Below are 21785 nucleotides of genomic sequence, written 5' to 3'. Positions count from 1 at the left end.
GTGAGGCCAGGTCTTTTCTGTCCCCAACCGCAAGCGTCTGAGTTGTTTGCAGTGCTGTAATTTCCTATTATTGCTACCGACTCGTAAAATGGAGGTTTTGTGGAATAACACAGCCAACAAGCTTCTGTTTCATTGGGTTTAGTACGGTTTAAGGCCTGATAAGTGGTATTCATTATTACCCATAAGGGGTCATCTTTGAATGGGATTTGAATTTTCGGGGCCCTAGTAGTGGGTTTTGGAGATGGCTTGTTAGGGCCCTTTCCCATGGGGCTTGGTCCCACTAGTACTGGTGGGACTTTGGGCTGTGCCTTTAATTTTATCTGAATGAGGGTTCCATAGAGAGGATACTGATATAAATAGAGTCCCCAAGTCAGCCCGTGAACCCATCGAGGGTCCTTTTTTCCCTCTTCTGTGAACTGCACACGGATGAGATTACAATTTTCATTATACCTGGTGCGAGTACATGGTCGGACATAGGACATTTCAATGAATTGGGAGGTTACTTTCCACTTCCATTCCCCATCATTAGTTGTGACACAACTCCATGCGGCGCAATAGAGAGATTCTATCCCCCCACAGGTGTGTTTCATCTTTCCTGGTTCCCTAAATCCCGGACATGCATAAAATCCATTTCTACTGATTGACACCCTTCGCTGTTTCTTTTTCCACTCACCCCCTCCCATATCTTCTAACGGACTGACTTTTTCTAGATTAAAATATAAATCTGGCCACCAGGTATTCAGGGGGACATCTGTTTTAGTGGTGACATTATATATTTCATGGGTTTCTAGGTTAGTAATTTCCCAGGTTAAAGTATAGGGTGTATGGGGGTTACTTGCAATGCTTATCAGTCCGTAGGAGGTGAGCAGGAGTACGCTAATGAGGGTTCCTCCGATCATTGTAGGTCCGGAGTTGCTACAACAGTCCTGGTATGGGACACCCAGGCCTTTGGTCTTAGCCGGTTTTCGGGGTCAGGTTTTCGACGCAGAGTCAATTTTAAAGGATGAGTCTTACTCTGGTCAACCGTCCAGGCGGTGTTGGCTTCCGGTACGAAGTCTTTTTGAACCGCAAAGGTATCAGCTGGTCGGGCGTGGGTGTAATGGATCCAGGTAGCAATTCCGTCGACTTTGAGAGCAGTGGGTGTGGTTAGGATCACAATATAGGGTCCCTTCCACCGTGGTTGGAGGGTCTCTTGCTGGTGTCTCCGCACGTATACCCAATCTCCGGGTCGGTAGTGATGCGGCTCGGGAGGGGGCCCGTTCTCATAAATGGCTCTCAATCTGGGCCAAACTTCCTGGTGGGTGTGCTGGAGTTCCCTCAGGGAAATAAGAAGTTCATGATCATCAAATTCAGTTAACACATTAGACTGCAGGTTGGGAATTATAGGGGGGGGCACTCCATACATGATTTCAAAGGGGGTTAATCCAAGTTTGTAAGGGGAATTCCGCACCCTGAACAGAGCGTAGGGGAGTAAGACTACCCAGTTAGCGCCAGTCTCCATGGTCAATTTGGTTAGGGTCTCTTTTAGGGTTCTATTCATTCTTTCTACCTGTCCTGAACTTTGGGGTCTATATGCACAATGTAGTTTCCAATCGGCCCCAATAAACTGCGCTATCCCTTGTATTACCTTTGAAATGAATGCTGGTCCGTTGTCTGATCCTATTAGGGTAGGGAATCCATACCTGGGCATGATGTCTTCCAACATCTTCTTTGCTACTACCTGCGCAGTCTCATGCTTGGTGGGGAAGGCCTCTGTCCATCCTGAAAAGGTATCTATAAACACTAGCAAATATTTGTATCCATATTTTCCAGGCTTTACCTCGGTGAAGTCTACTTCCCAATAGGCTCCCGGCCTGGTTCCACGAGTTCTGGAGCCAGGGTTTTTCCCGTGGTTGGTGGCGTTGGTTAGTTGACAAGCTTTACAGCTAGTAACTATCTGTTCGATTTTTGTCCTAGAGTCTTTGATGGTGATCCTAGCATGTCTTATTAAGTCTTGCATTTTTCTCGTGCCCATATGAGTGGCTCGGTGCATTTTGGATAAGACTTTATTTCCCATTTCCTCTGGGAGGATTATGTTACAGTCCGCTGCTCTCCACCACCCGTTAAGGCACTGAGTCATAGGCAATTTTTGGATCCAGTCTAGGTCTTTTTTAGTGTAGGTGGGACTTTCTGGTAAACTAGCTGGACCGGGGTCTGGTAGGGTGGTCATTAAAGCACAGTCCACCTGTAAGGCCACCTGTCGGGCCACCTGGTCAGCCAGATTATTTCCTCTGGCCACCAGTGTGATCGGTTTTTGGTGGCCTGGGCAATGTATGATGGCTAGTCGTTTAGGCAGCCAGAGTGCCTTTAGAAGAGCCAATATTTCTTCTTTGTTTTTGATGGTTTTCCCCTCTGCAGTTAACAGTCCCCTCTCTCTGTATATTGCTCCATGTATGTGGGCCGTAGCAAAAGCATATCTGCTATCGGTGTACACATTTAGTCTCTTGTCTTTTCCCAAAGTCAGTGCCTTAGTTAAGGCCACAAGTTCAGCCCGTTGGGCAGAGGTGCCAGCTGGCAAAGGCTCTGCCCAAACAGTCTCAGTTTCAGTTGTGACTGCCGCCCCCGCGTACCTTTGACCCTGATGTATAAAGCTGCTGCCGTCAGTGAACCAGGTAACTTCAGCGTCCAGCAGCGGATGATCCTGTAAATCTTCCCGAGCTCCATGAACCTGTGCCAATATCTCAGTGCAGTCATGGAGAGGGGTATCTAAGTCCGGGTCTGGTAACAGGGAGGCAGGGTTTAGTGTTCGGGTGGGAGCATAAATGATTCTGAGGGGATTTAATAATAGTCCCTGGTAGTGAACCAGTCGGGCGTTACTAATCCATCGGTCAGGAGGTTGTTTGAGGACTCCTTCTATGGCATGAGGGGTTGTGATATGTAACTCTTGTCCCATAGTTAACTTATCAGCATCCTTTACCATTAGAGCTGTAGCAGCGATCATACGGAGGCAAGGGGGCCAGCCAGCCGCTACTGGGTCCAGTCTTTTTGAAAGATAGGCAACGGGCCTGGGCCATGGGCCAAGGAGTTGCGTCAGCACTGCTTTGGCTACCCCTTTATTTTCATCTACGAAGAGATGAAAGGGTTTGGAGACATCGGGGAGCCCTAAGGCTGGTGCCGACAACAGGGCGAGTTTAATTTGCTGGAAAGCCTGCTCAGTTTCCTCTGTCCACTCAAAGGGCGCCTGTTCTCGGGTGACCAAGTAAAGAGGCTTGGCCATCTCGGCGAACCGAGGTATCCACAAGCGGCAGAACCCGGCCGATCCCAGGAACTCTCTTACCTGCCTTCGGGTCGTGGGTCGGGGGATGCGGAGAACAGTTTCCTTCCGTGCATCAGTGAGCCATCGTTGGCCTTCCCTTAACAGATACCCCAAGTAGGTTACCTCGGATCTGCAAATTTGGGCTTTCTTTGCTGAAGCCCGGTACCCCAGGGCACCAAGTGTCCGGAGGAGATTTTTGGTGCCTTGCAAGCAAGCTTCGGCAGTCTCAGCGGCGATTAAAAGATCGTCAACGTACTGCAAGAGAGTCACTTCAGGGTTTTGATTCCGGTACTCACCCAGATCCTCGTGGAGTGCCTCATCGAACAAGGTGGGTGAGTTTTTAAATCCTTGGGGGAGCCGGGTCCAGGTGAGTTGCCCATTTATGCCTCTCTCAGGGTCTGACCACTCGAAGGCGAAGAGCTCTTGGCTTTTGGGGGCCAGAGGCAGGCTGAAAAAAGCATCTTTTAAATCAAGGACCGTATACCATTGTTTTTCTGGACTGAGGGCACTTAGGAGGGTATAGGGGTTGGGTACTGTTGGGTGTATGTCCATGACTCGGCAGTTAACTTCTCTCAGGTCTTGTACCGGACGGTAGTCTGCACTGTTAGATTTTCGTACGGGCAGCAGGGGGGTGTTCCAGGCTGAATGGCAGGGACGCAAGATGCCTAAGTCTAGGAGGCGACGGATATGTGGTGTGATGCCCTTTTTGGCCTCCATTGACATCGGGTATTGTCGGACCCGGACTGGATCTGCCCCCGGCTTCAGCTCTATGAATAGAGCTGGGCGATGTTTAGCCAACCCCATACCCCCGGTTTCAGCCCATGCTTCTGGAAACTGCTGGAGCCAGGGCTCTATGTTTTGACTTTGTGAGGGTGGCCCTTGATGGAGTCGATATTCATCTTCTAATCTTAGAGTAAGTATGGTAATGGGTTGGTTGTGCGGACCAGTCACTTGGGGGCCCCCTGGCGTAAAATGAATCTGGGCCCCCATTTTAGTGAGTAAGTCTCTTCCTAATAAGGGGCACGGGCTGTCAGGGATGACTAGGAAGGAATGGGTGACCTTTCCATTTCCTAGGTCCACAGTTCTCTGGGTGGTCCAGGGATATTTTCTTATTCCAGTAGCCCCTTGGACCCAGGAAGATTTTTCAGAGATTTTTCCATGGGGTCTGATCAAGACCGAATGTTGTGCCCCTGTGTCGACTAAGAATTGAACTGGGTTCCCCTCCACTTGTAGCGTTACCCTAGGTTCGGGGAGGGGATCCGAACCCCGTCCCCCCTATTCTGCATCTTGAGTGAAGAGGGCGGGTGTGGTTTTTGGCGGCCACGGTTTTTGTCCATGATGTGGCTTTTTCTTTTTAGGGCATGCTCGAGCCCAGTGGCCTTTTTCTTTGCAATAGGCGCATTGGTCCTTATCTAGGGGCTGGTGTTTATCCAGGGGCTTTTGGACAACAGTAGCCAGGACTTTGGTCATTTTCTCGGTGGCTTTAAGTTGCCTGTCCTCTGGAGTCTCTCTATTATTATAGACACGCTGGGCAATGCGGAGTAAGTCCTGAATCTGTTTTCCCTCCAGGTCCTCTAGCTTCTGGAGTTTCTTTTTAATATCAGTGGCTGCTTGATTTACAAAGGCCATTACAACAGCAGCTTGATTTTCGGGGGCCTCGGGGTTCATGGGGGTATACTGTCTGAAGGTTTCCATTAATCTTTCTAAATAAGCGGCAGGGCTCTCTGTCTTACCTTGTATTATTGAATACACTTTTGCCAAATTAGTGGGCTTGCGTGCAGCAGCCCGGAGACCCGCCATTAGAGTCTGGCGATAAATGCGCAGCCGTCCCCTACCTTCTGCCGTGTTGTAGTCCCAGCCATCCTGTGGGGGTCGGGTCAAGGGAAAAGCTGCGTTAATGAGATCAAGGTTAGCAGTGGGTTGGCCGTCATCCCCAGGAACCAGCTTTCTTGCTTCCAATTGAATTCTTTCTCGCTCCTCGGTAGTGAACAGGATTCGGAGGAGCTGCTGACAATCATCCCAGGTGGGTTGGTGAGTAAACATAACGCTGTCTAAGAGACTTATTAAATCTTTAGGGTTGTCAGAAAATCGGGCATTCTGGGTTTTCCAGTTATATAGGTCACTAGTAGAGAAGGGCCAATATTGGAGTCAGGGATTCCCCGTATCATCGGGAGGCCCTATTTCCCGTAAGGGTAAAGCTACGGTGGAGTCAGGAAGGCGAAGTCCTGGCTCACGTGGGGCCCGCCTACGGGTATGTCCGGCCGGCCCTTGGACTTCGCCCCCATTAGGCATGGGCGCGGGTTGAGCCTCCCTATTCTCCAGTTCTCCTATGGGCTGGGCTACGGGAGGCTCTGCCGGCGCAGCAGGGATAGGGGCAGCTTGCGGAATGCGAGGAGGAACCTGGTAAGGGGGAGGGTCGAGAAAAGGCAAATCTTGGCTGTCGGGGAGAACAGGGGGTGCAGCTGGAGTTGGCGACTTGGGAGGGCTGATAGGTTTAGCCGCTAGGATTTGGCATGACTCTGCTATTAAGGAAGAGGCCATCCAAGGAGGAGGGTTTTCTACTAAATCTTGCCACACCAGAATATAGGGAATCTGATCCGAGTGACCTTCTTTCCCTGGTAGGAAAATTTTTGATTTTACTTTAAGGACCACAGGGAGGCAGAAGGTTCCCTCTGTAGGCCAATTAACCCCAAAGGTGGGCCATTCAGAGCGGCAATAGGTAATTAACTTCCTTTTGTGAATGTCTAGGCTTAAGCTGTGTCCTCTAGCTTTTACGTCCCTGAAATTGGCGAGGAGGAGGGAGAGAGGGGTGCTCTGCGTTTGGCCCATATTATAATTCTGAGGAAGAGGAGAGGAGAAAGGGGGGGGCACCGCTGGCCAGGGGGCAGGAAGGAAAGCCGCAGGGAGCTGAGAAAGGAGGAGAGAGAAACAAAGGATGGAATAATTAATTCTGATCAGCCGAGAAAACACTTAATTCCAATAAAACATCCGACCTATGAAAGAAAAGCAAGAACTAACAAAAATCTTTCGCAGCGGTTCCAACTTTCTTGGCTAGCCCGACAGAGAGGGTTACGGCGGTATTTACAAGGGCCCCGGGGTGACAATACATTTAGACTGACAAAGAAGCACTCTTTAGACTGACAAAGAAGCACTCGCGTACTCGCCCGTCCGCGTCCCTCGCGGGAACTTAGGTGCCTCTTAGCATGGGCGGGCAGGTATAAACCCCCTGCTCGGATCAAAGAGATTTTGACCCCTGCTCGGATCAAAGAGATTTTGACCGCCTTAAGCCGTATGAGGATCACCGCGGAAATCGGGTTAGAGCCCACTCGAATCCCGTAGCTTATGCTGTGGGACTACACATAGGGTAAGTCAGGCGCGTGCCCCTGACTCCCAACAATCATTCCATTCAACAGACAGACACACAGACATACATCACATCAAAATACCGGTAATAATTGGCATGCCTAGATGGTTTTTCTTCTTTTTTTTTTAGACGCCTAGAGATATTTTTAGCACTCTGGAGGTTCATAAAGAAAATGAAAGTATTTAGTTCGCAGGCGCGTTGGGCGTAAACAGCCCCCAGAAAAGAATCCAGATGGGCCAAGGAGCCCCAGATGGACCGACCTGGTCCCAGATGGGCCAAACAGCCCCAGATGGGCCAAACAGCCCCAGATGGACCAACCTGGTCCTCAGATGGGCCAAACAGCCCCAGATGGGCCAAACAGCCCCAGATGGACCAACCTGGTCCTCAGATGGGCCAAAGAGCCCCAGATGTCAGTGGACGTCTCCAACTGACCCCGGCTGGGTGCCCTATAGCGCGTCCGCCAGGGTCACACCAGCTTCCAGACAGAACCGGTTCTCCAGAGAAGAAGCACAGATTAGAGAGAAAAGGAAGAACGTTAGAGCCGGCTTACTTACCGATCGGAATCAGATACGACCCATTGATCAGAAGTCTGGTGAGCTCGGGGGAGATCTCGGTGGGACCTCCAAATGTAATGCCCGATGTTCTAAAACCTCCCACAAAAGACCACCAGAGTCGTGAGTCAAAGCCAAGCGGCAAGGGTCGTTTATTGCAGGTTCGAACCTGGACCTCTGCGCACTCGTTGCCGGTGACACACAGAGGCCCCGATCAGAGTTGGTATAGGGTTTTTATAGACAGGGACAAACAGCATAGGTGAGTGAGGGTCCTGATAGGTAAATTCTAAAGTAAGGACATTTGTGGTTTTCTGACTGGGCGTCCTTTGTCTGTTACTTGTGGTGGGAGAGAGAGAAAAAAAAGGGGAAGGGGATAGGTGAGGAATGTGTTAAACAAGCAAGATTACAGAAGCGAGAGACGCCAGTTAGTTTAAGTACAACTACTCATTCCATTACATTTAGGAAGGTTTACAACCCATTCTACTACACAGCGGGTTACATTCAGGAAAGGTCTCACAATGCTCATAGCAAACAGCAAGCAAAACAGACTTCTCAGCAATTGTATTTCTTATCAAAGATCCATAATAAACAGAAAAGAGAACCTAGCTTTAAACTAAGGTAGGGCTGTTATTTGGATTGTTCCTTTCAAGGGGTGCCTGGGTGGCTGAGTCCGTTAAGTTTTGGACTCTTGGTTTCCGCCCAGGTCACTGTCTCGCGGTTGGTGAGTTCGAGCCCCGAGGAGCCTGCTTGGGATTCTCTTTCCCTCTCTCTCTCTCTCTGTCCCTCCCCTGCTCACTCACTCTCTTTGTCTCTCAAAATAAAATAAACTAAAAAAAGTCTATACTATTATGTTCAGGAGATTCTACAATGTTATTGAGTATAATAGTATATTATTTCCTCTGCTGTATATCACAACTTATTTCTCCATTCTACTGTTGTTGGACATTTGGATTGCTTCTAGTGTTTTGCTATTAACACTGCTGTGTAAAAATTATTGTACATTCTCTCCTGGGGTATATGTGCAAGAGGTTTTCTTTTTAGAGTATGCTGTGTAGTGAGATTACTGGCGAGTAGGATGGGTGCATGTTCTGTTCTGCCATTTACAGTTTTCCAAAAGTGGTTTTGCCAAAGTGGATGTTTTCTCTAAATTGTTTTCCATGGTTATTGTGCCAATTTGCATCCCGCCGACAGTGTATATGATTATTGCTTACATATGAATTATTTTGTTGTTAAAAAGGTTTGTTGCTGAACATAAATTACTAGACCACACCTAAAACTAACTGAATTGTTCATTTTTTCAGTGAATCCACTGAATACAAAAAGCAGTACACCAGCAAAACTTTCAACACACCCTATCATAGGTTGCATTACAGAGTATAAAGCAGGTTTTAGAGTTTTCAAGAATCCTATGTTGTCATTATTTTTATCTTAAATGACTCAGTGTCTTACAAATAATCCAGGAATTCTTAGTAGGTATACCTATCCCAGATAGTAAGGATATCATGAGAAAAGTTTTTTTTTATCATGGTGGATTGAAAGGGATATTTTTCTTTTTTGATGATGATGCCACTCATTATATTTCCACCCAAGTATTACAACCTTTGATGACCAATTGTACAATTCTGTTACTTTCTAAACAACTCTCTCTTATGATGTAGGAAATTTTTATTTTATTAGTTTTGATTGACAACTTAGTCTTAATGTTATACAAAATGCAAAATAAATGGCTCTCAACTAAATCTCAAAAGATTAGGGAATCCCGGGTGATTTGGTCAGTTGAGCCCGACTTCAGCTCAGGTCATGATCTCATGGCTCCTGAGTTCCAGCCTCTTGTTGGGCTCACTGCTGTCAGAGCAGAACCCCCTTCAGATACTCTATCCCCCTCTCTCTGCCCCTCCCCCGCTTGCGTGCATGCACTTGTGCATGCGCTCTCTCTCTCCCAAAAATAAATTAAAAAAAATTTTTTTAAGTCTCAAAAGATTAAATTTTTTACATATTTGTATGGAAAGCAAAGAATGTAAGGTCTTTAAAACACATATTAAATCTAAATTTTTGGCCTTCTTCCAGATATACAACCCACTGATTGAAAACTAATTCTTCTTAATCAGAAAACAGAGTTAATTCCTGACACTGCAACAATTTGTCTTGCCATGATGTGATATTTGTAGAAAACGAAAATAACATAATAACACAAACCCTTCTGACTTGTGGGATTTCTAATGAAAAGGTTAAAACTGAATTCTGCAGGCATGTAAATTAGCATAGGTCTCCTCTATAGCCTCAGGTACTGGAAGAAAAAAGGAGCTGTTCTCAATAAAACTAAGCTGTTGAGAATACAAAGTCGGAACTCAAAACAGTAAATAGAAGCCATCAAGTCTTTGTTTACTTAAGCCTGAAGCTTAGAGCTCCCTGGTGAGCCATTACCAGTGTAACTGCTAGGTGTAAGGGAGGGCCATAGGAAATCCAAACAGCTGATTGTTTTTAGACTTATTTAAAAAAATTTTTTTTAACGTTTATTTATTTTTGAGAGAGAGAGAGACAGAGCATGAATGGGGGAAGGACAGAGAGAGAGGGAGACACAGAATCGGAAGCAGGCTCCAGGCTCTGAGCCATCAGCCCAGAGCCTGACGCGGGGCTCGAACTCACGGACCACGAGATCGTGACCTGAGCTGAAGTCGGACGCTTAACTGACTGAGCCACCCAGGCGCCCCTTAGACTTATTTTAAAAACAAGAGGTGTTAAAAAGTCTTTGTCATCATGACACATGATATTATTCTTTCTATTTGCTAGGAAAATGTGAATGGAACTATATCAAGGAAGAAAGTACTTAGGTATATATCCAAGTGAGTGTTTCACGTACACGGATTATACACTGCATGGAGATTAACCAAGGAAAAAGAAACATGGTGTCTACTCTTAAAAGTTTATATCTGGGGGTGTGGGAGAAAAAAACAAGTTTATATCTATGGAGACCCACACTTTCAAAGTATCTTATATGCCACAGAATGATCCAAATACACTTTCTTAATTCGAAACTTGAAGGCCAAGGGGTTGAGTAACTTGTCCAAGAAGACCTCACATCTGGGAAGTGGTGGAGCAGGTATCCAAAGTCAATTCGGTCTGATGCCATAGCCAATGTTCTTATCCATGCCACCCAAACACACTAGCCCTCTCAGATCTTTATCTATTTGCTAGTATTTATATTCCTAATTAAGTCCATATTTATGTTTACTTACATCTGTATCATCTGGAACTATAGATTTAACACAAAATAGTGGAAAATAACTTAATATCAGCACTACTTGAAAAATGAAGAGGAGAATAGGACTAAGGGAATAGGACTAAGGCCACGATGACTAGTATAGTCACGAAAATTTGGGGCTTCAAATATGTTTTCGCTTCTTAGTGTCAAAGCAAAAAGGCAAACACAGTCACTTCCAAAGTGCATGTGGTCTACTTAGAGCAATAAGCTAAGAAGCATTCATGTTGGAAGAGATCATGGAGAGGGGGAATTTGTGCAGTGTCTTTACAGAAAAGGGAGTGGCAGTTTGGTGTAGAGAATATGTTCTTCATCAGTGGTTCTCCAGCCAAGGTAACTACTGCCCTGAGACATTTGGCAGGAGCTTTCAAATTACATCACTGATGATTGTAGATCAGCCTCATGGGCGGGGGGGGGGGGGGGGGGGCATGGCCCTCTGTTGAGAATTCTGCTATGGTGCACTGTGCTGTTAATAACAGTGTGCTAATCAGGATGTACAGTTGAGAATCTCTCAGGTGTAAGAAAAGGGAGGATAACACCTGTTCTAGATAAAGGGAGTGCAATGAGTCCTTCATTCATTCATTTATTCTAAAATCATTTGGCATCATTCCATGTGCAAAGGTAATATGAGACAGAAAAATGGAGCATGCACAGTGTTGGAGAACAGATGAGAATTAAGTGCTCCTGAGTGCCACACTGGTTTAAGAGCTTCACGTATATTATTTCATTTAATCTCCACCACAACTTTGTGAAGTAGGAGCAATGCCCATCTCACAGGTCAAAAGACTTGGGCTCAGGGAGATCAAGTAACTTGCCTAAGGTAACACAACTGTGAAGTGCCAGGACAGAATGAAACTCAGGTGCTTTCTGTCCCTAACTCAGCCTACCTTCCACTCTCCATTTTCTAAGCCGCCCTCTTCTTGAACAACTCCAAGGGGCACCGTTCCCTTTGAATTATGTGTAAATGGTTCTCCTGGAGCTCAGCTGGGGAGGGAAATCAGAATGGCTCCGATTAAAATACACTCTCTCAAGGGGTTTACAGCCTAATTGTGGGATAAACACCAGTAATGCACATTCCTAGAAACAATATAAAATACCAAAAGAGGAGAACAGAGGTTGGAGGGATTAATTCTCATGGGACTGGGGGCTTGGTATCTGGGAAGGTGTAGAAGCAGCATCTGAAGCGAGCTGAGAAGGATGGATAAGATTATGACAGATATTGCATGGGAGATATTTCTTGGAGACACGGTGGTATGTTCTGTTCTATAAGGCCTTTCCAGGGACTGGAGATTAGTATGATGCAGCTGGAAAAGGTTACATTTACATCATGGAGGAGTGAATTGAGTGTAAGGGACAGAAATGGACAGATCTGAAATGCAAGTACACACCTTCACTGACCTCCAATTCTGTACACTGCCTCTTCTCTCTCAGAGAATCCAGAATTGCTTAGTAGAGTGACACTGGTGTGGGAAATCCCATCCAGGGCTCCAGTAACTTACAGAAAATGAGGAGGGAATTCTGAAGGAGTAGGCAGTGGACTCAAGTCTCCAGACCCAACACTCCTCTTTCCTTCGTCCTGCTCTACCTCCCTATACTCCATCTTTGAAACATCAGACCTTTTGTTCCCAATGTCTTGGCAGCGCCAGTTGAGGGAAAATAAAGGAGTTTGTTTTGCAGCTCCAAGAATCCAATTCAGTGGGAGTGAGAGCTTTCCTGGCCCATAGATAAGACATCTCTGATTCCTCCTGGCCTGCTCTCAAGCATTTCTACCCCATAGCCCTTGGATTCATTAAAGAGAAAGGCATAATTTGGATTTGGGCGTAGCAGCCCTCACATGTATCACAAGGAGTTGATGAAGGAAAAGAAATGAGAGTGATCTCAACTTCCACTAGGCCCAGGGGTTTGGGGAAAGGAAAAAATGTGTTCCATAGAGCTGATTCCCATTTCACAGGGATTTACCCCGTGTCCAGAAATGTGTTCCTAGATCTTATTGCTGTGTAGGAAGAGACTGAAACTGCCCTGAAGTTCTGAACTCTGCTCCCATGCTGCCTACAGGGGTGATGTTGAGCTATGGCCACCCCCTATCCCTACCCACTATGACATGCTGCCCCACCCTACTGGAGAGGATGAGTCTGGTGATATGGGGAGAACCCAATCAGCAAGGACATACCTTTTCTGAAAGTTCTGACAATCAGTTGGAGATCTCAGTGGGAACTGAAGAAATCTCGTTTGGGAAGAGAACGGTGAGTTCAGAGGGCATCATCAAAGGCTGGCATGCCTTGTGTGTCAAGACAGTAGTTAAAAAAAATGAAAATGCAAGATGGCTATGAAAGGGGAAGGAGGTAGGAGAAGGCATCACAAAGAGAATTAAAGCCAAAAAGCTTTAGAGAGAAGAGAAGAGAAGAGAAGAGAAGAGAAGAGAAGAGAAGGGGAGGGGAGGGGAGGGGAGGGGAGGGGAGGGGAGGGGAGGGGAGGGAAGGGAAGGGAAGGGAAGGGAAGAGAAGATGGAGCATGAAAGGAGAGGGGAATTTGGAACTCTACTTTTCTTAGATTGGTTTCAGTCCTGAACTTTCGTTTTTGGGGCAGTCGTTAGGAGACACCATCCCTGAGAACCCAATATTTGTTTCTTCCTGCTGGTAGTAGTATTCTGTTGTCCATGCTGCTGTTTTTGCTGCTATTTTAAGATCAACTCAGCCTGTAACATCTAGAGCTTGTTAGAACTAGGATGGCAATAGACATAAATTTCAGGCAGCCAGCTTTATGGCACCCTCTGGCTCTTCTCTATCAATTTTTCCTCCCAAGTTTTCCTGGAGTTCTGGGTTAGAAATAAACTCTCAGTGCATTTGCCATTAGACCTATGCTTGAGTACTTTTAGTGCTTTACCTGTGACTGGAAAAATGTAGTCCAAGAAAGGGAAAGGTAGCCAAAATGTGAAAAATTGTGAAAACAGAAAAATTTCTGTGCTCTTGGGGGATTTGTTTAGGCAATTTTAAGTTAAAACACAATCTGAATTACTGGAATTTAGTAATCAGTAAGCTTTCCTGCTTTAGTATTTAGTAAGCTTTCCTGCTTTAGTAATTTAGTAAGCTTTCCTGCTTCAAGGAAAGCAGGGGGGGTCTACAAGGCATGGGTTTCTTCTTGGCTCTGTCTTGCCTGGTCAAACTTTTGCCTGCTCCCTCCTGGGCCCGTGTGGGGCAATGTTACAATGTTGAACATTAGGGGTTATGTTTCTGTAATAAATGTTTGTGTTAACATTTTAGGAAACCCACAATGGAAGAAGTTGGACAGGACCCACTGGATGATGTGTAAGTAATGAGGATAATAATAATAATAATAATTTAAAACGTTCAGTAGGGGATCTGCAATGGGAAGGGTCTCTGCAGCAATCCAGTAAGGAAGAAAACCTCAATTGTTCAGGACATTATCTCCTCAAACCTGGATGGGAGGGAGGGAGATGGGGCGGGGGCTTCCTGGGGAGAAAAGGCTTTGGTTTCAGATCTTTGGACTTCCTCATACTATGATGGGGTTTTTAGAAATGGTTAATGACTCAAAAAGCAAACCAGTCTTATTTGGAGAAAGGATCCACTCCCATCCCTGCCCCCCACCCGGTCCGTGTGCCTACTTGACTGGGGTAGAAAATAAACTCCCTGTAACAAAAGGGAACTGAAGAAATTCCTCTCCCTCACAGATATTTAAATGCTTTATAGGTATATCTTAGATTCTGCACACTCTAAGTAAGATTTTTTTAAATAAGTTGGAGCATAGTTACCTGTATGAAAAAAAAAAAAAATTCTTCTGCCTTATAAAAGCTTTGTGTTTAAATGGGTTCCATTTATAATATTTAAAATTAAACTGTGATTTGACTCCAGGAACTTATTTTATGCAAAACACTGTAGAAATCAATTTATCATGGAAAATTACAACACAGGGCTGCTTAGACATAGTAACACCAGAAGATGGGAGGATAAATGAGATTACCAGGGAAATCTTCCTAGGGCCCCTCTGTTTTCCTGTCCTGAGTTCAGTAATTAAGACAATTTTCCTATAGGCAGGAGATGATGGAAATACTGAAATTAAAAGTCACAAAACAAAACCTTGACTACCTGAACTTAGACCTTGAAAAGGACCTGCAGAGACTGGATGAGGCAAATCAGGTTCTTCTCAGAAAAATTCAAGAGAAAGAAGAAGCTATTCAAAGGTCAGGCTCTGCAGTTGGTGAGGCAAGGGTTTCTCCTCAACTGAATGGCCCTTGGAATAAAGAAGGTGGGAGGAAGGTTTCCTTTTTTCTCAGTAAACCTTGGCGTGTTAAATTCTGAAGCATGAATTGTGACGCCCCCAGAAGCCTTTATGTATAGATGTTGGCATTATGTTTCCACATCAGGCTGACATTGAATTGCCAGTGCATTTGGCAATCTCTCTGGTTCCCTGAGACCTTGGCAGTGGCCTCCTAGGCTAGGGTGCTGGCGGCTTCCTTATGACTGACCCACACTTGGGTGACTGTTTTTCAGTCTGGAAAGAGAGATTGCCCTGTCACTAGGACAAGCCAACGAGAGGGAGGAGTTGAACCATATTGTATCTGAGAAGGAGGAAGCCCTGAGGAACCTGAAATCAGAGACAGCAAAGCTGGTAAGGAGGTGTCTAGAAAAGGATCATGTGATGCATTTCGCTTGCAGTCTGCCACTGCTCTCTCTTTCTTTCCCAGAGGATCATCATCTAGGGTTGTTTCTGTGTCTGGAGAAATCACAGCTGTTTAAGAGAGTGCTCTTGCTCTGAGAATGAAGTGCTTGGCATGGGGGCCCCAGGCCCAGGCTTTGTTCCCAGATCCTCTGAGTGGGGCCAGAGTGCAATTTTCCCCCTCCATGCACTTATCCTTAAGCCCTATTTTAGAGAAGGGGGAAGGGGAAAGTACCAGAGTAGAGCTCGTTTACCCCATTACCTCTTCCTTTCCACAGGAAAAAAGCAACAAGGTTCTAGGCAGGAAGGTGGTGGAGCTTCAGAAGAAGGTAAGGTGGGCCACCCTTGAAAGAGGCTCATTTCTTAGGAATCCGGACAGAATCATCTGAACTCCTGAACTCCTCAGTCAGAAAGACCAGAAGGTGCAACCAGCTAAATGTGTGTGTTCCCTCCCCTCTACCACATACTGGATCTCTTAGTGAGTCTCTTTGATTCACAGCCCCATTTGTTCCCTGGGATTACAGATCTGGGGAGAGAGCTAAGGGACTGTGGAAGGAGAAAAGATTTTCCCTCCCCCCCCATATCCAAAGGATTCTGCCCCCCCTTTCCTCTCCCTCTCTTCCTCCTTGCCTCCTTGTGCAGCCATGTTCATGGCTTATGGGAACAGATAGGTATATCCAAGTAGCCTGGAGTCAGACAGCTCCCATAGCAAGAAGGAGACACTCTTCTATCAAGCTTCTATCTGAGATCTAAGTTAATTAACTGCCATTCCTTAGCCCTGAGACCCCAAAGTCTGCCACTATCCCAGATTTTTAGGTCTGTGTCACTCAGTCCACAATTTTGGGAATGGTATTTCAGATTTCAAGGAGAGTTAAGAACACTGGCCTTGATAAAGAAGCCCTAAAGCAGACGTTGGTAGAACTGAAGGTGAGTAGAGAAACAAACCTAGGGATTTTCTGGGAGATGTGTGTCAATTCTAGGTTTGGGGAGGAACTGCTTTCAAGGACTCTCCCAGGCCAGGTCTTGGGAGACCCCAAGACCCCATACATCTCCCAGGTATGTCTGTGTGCTTATCAGAGGTGCCAATGTCTTCTGTCCCCTCTACTTTACTTCATGGCTTATGGGACATTCACAACACAATTAGTCAAGTAACTGCAGAGTTCACTGCAATGTCATCCAAGCAGAGGAAGTTGCTCCAGAGAGCTCGTCACCCGTCAGTCAACAGAGCACATGTTCTGAATGCACATCAGGACTCCCGAGAAGTTTAGGATCTAAATGACACACAGATATAGATGTTCAAGTAGGATAAGAATGCTGACTTCCATAATTATATAGAGATTGTCAATAACCCTAACTTATTTTCCAACCCATGGCTCATAGGCCAAAAAAGTTTTATTTTTAAAATTCACTTTATCTTTCTCTTCTATTAGAGGATAAACCAAATGAAGGCAACAGTTTTTGTCTACGTCATTCACTCCTGTTTCTCTATTTCCTCGAACAGTGTCTGTCACATATTAGATGCACAATATTTGTTGAGTGAATGCATGAAGTGGATGCCCAATAGAGGACAGAAACCCTATTGGGAAGCCTTCTGCAGATTTATGTGGCAAATACGGCAATTTAGCTGAGACCACCATACCAGAGCCCTACTGCCCAGTTTTTCTCTTTTGCTCTGTGATTCAGACAGCATGTGAGTACTCGCTATGGAGAAAGAGGAGAAAGAGGCCAGGGAGCTTTGGTCAGTGGGGCTAGAGGAAGGAGGATGGTAAGGCTCAGAGACAGGGTGGTCAGATGACCAATGCTTAAATGTCAGCTCTGCCACTGGGTGACTTTTAAAGTTAAGCACTTGGAGCTCCTGGGTGGCTCAGTCGGTTAAGCACTTGACTCTCAATTGGTTCATGAGTTAGAGCCCCACATCAGGTTCTGTGCTTATAGCAGAGCCTGCTTGGGATTCTGTCTCTCTCTGCCCCTCCCCTATTTGCTCTCTCTCTCTCTCTCTCTCTCTCTCTCTCTCTCTCTCACACACACACACACACACACACAATAAATAAAAAATAAAACTTAAAAAAATTAAAATGATTAAAGTTAAGCACTTAATTTCTCCTTGATTTTGTCTCCTCATGTGTCAAATAGGGCTGACGATAGTGTCCATCCTAGTCTGCTATAATATGTCCTCAATCCCTCAATATATGATAGTCATTTTTATCATATTTTCTGCTGGTTTGGATAGAGGGTGACCATTACCCACTTGCTTTCCATAAAAGAATGCTATTAACTTCCTGCTGTGTTCCAGGTGAGGCTACAAAAGTCAACAGAATCCTGTGCAAAGCAAGAGAAGGAACTGCTCAAGGTAGAGGCAATGTCTCCTCACTGAGTTTTTGTCCAGGATATAAATGGGAGAGAAACCCAAAGATCTTAGAAATAGGACAGCTTGAGGCAGAGGATGGGGAGGAATAAGAACATCCAGCAGACAAATTTCTGATTCACATGCAGGTGAAGGGAAAGAGAGCTTATATTAGAAGTTCTGCTTTTACCATTTCTTAAACATCCTTTTACCTCTAATACTCAGAATACTATTGTCGAATTCCAAACCTAAGTGTCCTGAGACTTCTCCTGTTTTACCTGATAGGCATTCAACAACCTGGGCAAACCATTTTTTTCCCCTCAAAATTACACCATTCCTGCTCATGAGTGATGAGATCACTGCTCTGTGATGTGCTTGTTTTCCCTTAAAGGAACAGGTTGCTAGGTAACAAATGTCTAGTGTACCAGTTAGGGTCCCAGGGAGCAGCCTAGGCTTGGTTCTGATGAGATTTGTTAATTTTCTTTTCTTTCTAGATAGAGGGCGACTACCAATCTTTGCATCAGCTCTGTGAGGACCAGGCCCTCTACATAAAGGTACACTACCTGCAAGGGCAAGTCAGAGTAGAAGCAGAATTTCTCCAAAGCCGTGGACTCCTTAATTTCTCATTAGGATAAAATCTGCCACAGGGAAGAATGCCTTTTATACAATAGAAACCCTAACAAAACAGGTGTATGTTAAGGATTTACTTTGTGTCAGGCACTGGCACATACGGTATTTTTCTCCGGTAACTTGTCCAGTAAAACTATGGGGATGATATTATTATGATCAAGAGGACACGGGTTTAGAGGAGTTAGGTAATGTGCTATGGAAACACAACTAGTAACCATCAGAGATGGGATTTGAATACAAGCAGAATCCAAAGAGTGTGTGTGTGCATATATACATATATATACATATATATGTATATGGTGTGTGTATATACATATATGTATATATGCATACATATATCCATATCCATCTAATCACAGTATCTCCCAACTTTTATTAGAACATTTCCCTACTTGTGTGTGTACACTCATGCATGCACCATTTGGAATATTAGGAGTTAGTCTTGGGAGAATCGTCAGTGACATTGCACTGAAATATAGGGGAATTCTTCATTATAACAATTTTTTTTTTTATTTCCATGGGAAGAAATACCAGGAAATTCTGAGACAGATGGAAAAGGAAAAAGAGGTGCTTCTTCTTGAAAAAGAAGTGTAAGTTTAGAAAATGATGTCCCTGATAAGTCCCCAGGATGTCTTTGAAGGGCAAAATGTTTCTCAAGCCAGTTTTTGGGGTTTGTGTGTGTGTGTGTGTGTGTGTGTGTGTGTGTGTGTGGTTTTTTTTTTTTGTTGTTGTTGTTGTTTTTATTCTTTGCTTAGTGCTTTCTTTAGGTCATAAAACTATTTTTCTATGCTTTGCCCTAGAATTTTTTTACTATTTTACCTTTTACATTTAGATTTGCATTCATCTGGAATTTGTTTTTTATCTATAGTGTGGGGTAGAGATCAAGATCACGTTTTTCTGTGTGGATAGCCAAATGACCCAGCACCATTTATTTCAGAGAACATCAATTTCAGTGGTGCCTTGTTTTCTAAGTCAGGCAACCATACATGTGTGAGACTTTGCAGTTTCAACCCAACGTCAGAGTTATGACAGGGTTATTTTTCATTGATTGTCTTTTTTCTTGAAAATGGACCACATTTCCCTGGTTCTTTGTATGTTGAACAGTTATGAGTTTTGAATGTTGAACACTGTGAATGTTATCAAGAATCTAGGAAATAAATTATAGATGTCGTATGACTTAGAAAAGCACCTTTCACCAGTCTCTCAGATTATATAATATCATTCCTGGATCTGATCTTTTTCGCCCAGATTCAAAGCCCAGAACAACTCCTCCCAAATACTGAAACCTGGGTCAATTCTGGTAGAGACCATCCAAAGCAACATGGTATGTCTTCCGTGTCCCAAACTGGAGTTTTATTTTATCCCTTCCTCCCCTGGCTTCTCTCTCCCTGCTCCCCACATCCCTTCCCCTTTTTAATAAACCTAGAGTTAGGACATAATGAAGCTTGGTACCTTGTGCTGCACTTATGGCAGCTAGGAAGTGGCAGTCAGGATTCAGATCCAGGTAGCCTGACCCCTGACTCCTGGGTGGCTCTTAGTCACCCCACTACACTGCCTCTCTGTGACTACATGGACAGGCACAGCTGTGGCTTTTATTGCTTCCCATAGGAGAAGACCATCATTAAGAAACAGAAGAGAATCTTTTGGTACAGGTAAGTGGTAGAATCTTGATTTTTAGGTAGTCTAGGCTCCATTCACTCTGTAGAAGCGAGTGACTTGGTCAGGACAGAAGGAACAAGGATAACTACACCCACCAACCAGAAAACATCAGGCAGTTCCAAATTTCTTCCAGCCCTTCCTTCCTTCCTCAATACCAGGTTATGCAGAACTTGGTGGGTGAAAAAGAAGCTATTTCTTCAAGATGAAGACTGTAGGTTGCATTTTACTTTGAATTCCTGTTCTTATGGTCCTTGGTATGACCCCTTTCTATTTTTCAGGTCCTGAACCTGATAATCTCTGCTATACTCTTTGCTGGAACAACAGTTCAGGGTGCATTAATTTTCTCAGTTCTCTTACTGTAGACTGTAAAATTTTAGAAAACAAAAGTCACCTGAACCCTCTGTGCCATTTCTTTTTTAATTTTTGAAACAAGGAGACTAACTCTGAAATGTTCCATGTGACACTTTAAGGAAGAGCTTCAATTTATGACATTTCAATGTAGTTGAAGACTGAAGGCCTTAGATTTCAGTGCAAAATTTTCTTGGGAGCACACAAGAAAACACACACACATGCACATCTTGTATTGTTTAACTTAGCCTCTTTTGACACTTGAAAGAAAAACCTGTCCTAATGATTTTGCCTGGATGTTAATGTCAGAGATGTCCAATCCCATTTCAAGTTCTAGAACGGCTTACTATAGTAGACCTCAAGAAGGCCACCGGTCATGTGTGACAGTCCTGAACATTTTCTGACAACCCCAAAAGGCCTGCCTCATATGTAGTACCTGGAAAATCTCCTTTTGCATCTCCAGCTTTTCTATATGGACATCTATTCTGTTGGAGGGCTTACTTATCAGGAGAGCCATATGAAACTCCTAACTGCTACATCAATCTTTTTCTGCCATCACCTATCCCCTACCCTCATCCTCTGTGTCTCCATTCCCCATCAGTTTTTCCCAAAGAAAGCAATTCACCAGTTATTTATGAGTGTAAGCTTCACCTCCTATAGTTGGATCGTGGGCTGTCTCTTTCCCCCACACTAACCAAGAATGTCTCTTTGCAGACATTTCAGGTGTGGTGTCTTCATGGTCATGATCTTCATTAGGCTGCTGGGCTATGTGCTTTTCCACCTGCAGTACACTAACCCAGACCTTCTTGTGGATGTCCTACCCATGGTAATCAGCAGGGACACCCTGAAGAGGCTGAGGGAGGTCTTACTTCCTTTCCTCACTCTAGAGGTGGAAGAAGTTCTACCACATTAGTCGGAAGTGATGTGGGGGGCTCCACACCACACCCAGTGGAGAGGGGGACATGGCTGCAGTCCCGTGTCAAGCAAGGACGGGACAAGAAGGAAGTGGGAACCTTGACTTGGACATCTGACCTCTTCATTTCATTCTCTTCCCTTACTTTCCCTTTGGAGTGGCTCTCTTTCGAATAAAGAATATGTTTGACAAGAGTTCACTGTGTTGGGTCTGTGAATTTGGTCTGTGAGTCTGGGGGCCTCCTTAAGACATTCAGTTTCCACCGGCGTTTTGAGAAAAGTTGCACTCAGAGTTAAGAAACTCCCCTCCACCAGTACTTCCATTCTCTGCTCCATATTAAAGAAAACAGAGAAAAAAATCATGCCTTCATTTGTGACATTCTACACTCCCTCTGGGGTGGGCACAAAGGCCCTTCAACAAGAAATCAGGAGGTGGATATAAGGCTTGCTTTCATTCCATAGTTTAACAACACATTGTCCTTCCTAAAGTTCTTTTATTTTTATATTATGCTATATATTATAGGAGTGGGATGTCCTGGAAAGCTGACCTCTTTTTTTTTTTTTTTCATGTACACACACAGTTACTCATTCTCAATTGAGAAGAAAATTACCCTAAAGTTCAAGTGACCTATGAAAGTAGTGTATAAAATCAGCCAAACACGATTTTGCACCTACCTGTCATTCAAATCCTCATTCAAATGCCGTCTCACCCATAATGTCTCCTCCGATCCCTCTGGACCTGAGACAGC

General features: G+C 44.8%; 2 protein-coding genes across 2 annotated transcripts; one reads left to right on the top strand and one right to left on the bottom strand.

Moving 5' to 3' along the window:
- Window positions 1-1084: 1084 nt before the first annotated feature.
- Window positions 1085-6124, bottom strand: LOC123583651 (the record flags this gene model as incomplete). The annotated part of the gene is given in 2 exon segments (XM_045450802.1): window positions 1085-5438; window positions 5772-6124. Coding segments are annotated over 2 exon segments (4707 nt in total), but the record flags the coding sequence as incomplete, so codon positions are not given.
- A 6477-nt stretch (window positions 6125-12601) lies between these two features.
- Window positions 12602-21231, top strand: LOC123582187 (transmembrane and coiled-coil domain-containing protein 5B-like). The gene is made up of 12 exons (XM_045448446.1): window positions 12602-12712; window positions 13730-13774; window positions 14518-14667; window positions 14978-15095; window positions 15422-15472; window positions 16002-16070; window positions 17437-17493; window positions 17982-18041; window positions 18643-18707; window positions 19366-19441; window positions 19726-19769; window positions 20839-21231. Exons 2-12 carry the CDS (start codon window positions 13740-13742, stop codon window positions 21035-21037), a joined length of 924 nt encoding a protein of 307 aa, XP_045304402.1. The 5' UTR covers window positions 12602-12712; window positions 13730-13739; the 3' UTR covers window positions 21038-21231.
- The last annotated feature ends 554 nt before the right edge of the window (window positions 21232-21785 follow it).

Source organism: Leopardus geoffroyi, chromosome B3 (genome assembly GCF_018350155.1).
Source record: "Leopardus geoffroyi isolate Oge1 chromosome B3, O.geoffroyi_Oge1_pat1.0, whole genome shotgun sequence".
NCBI lineage: Eukaryota > Metazoa > Chordata > Mammalia > Carnivora > Felidae > Leopardus > Leopardus geoffroyi.
Note: the sequence above shows the minus strand (reverse complement) of the source record. Positions and strands in the feature narration are given on the sequence as shown.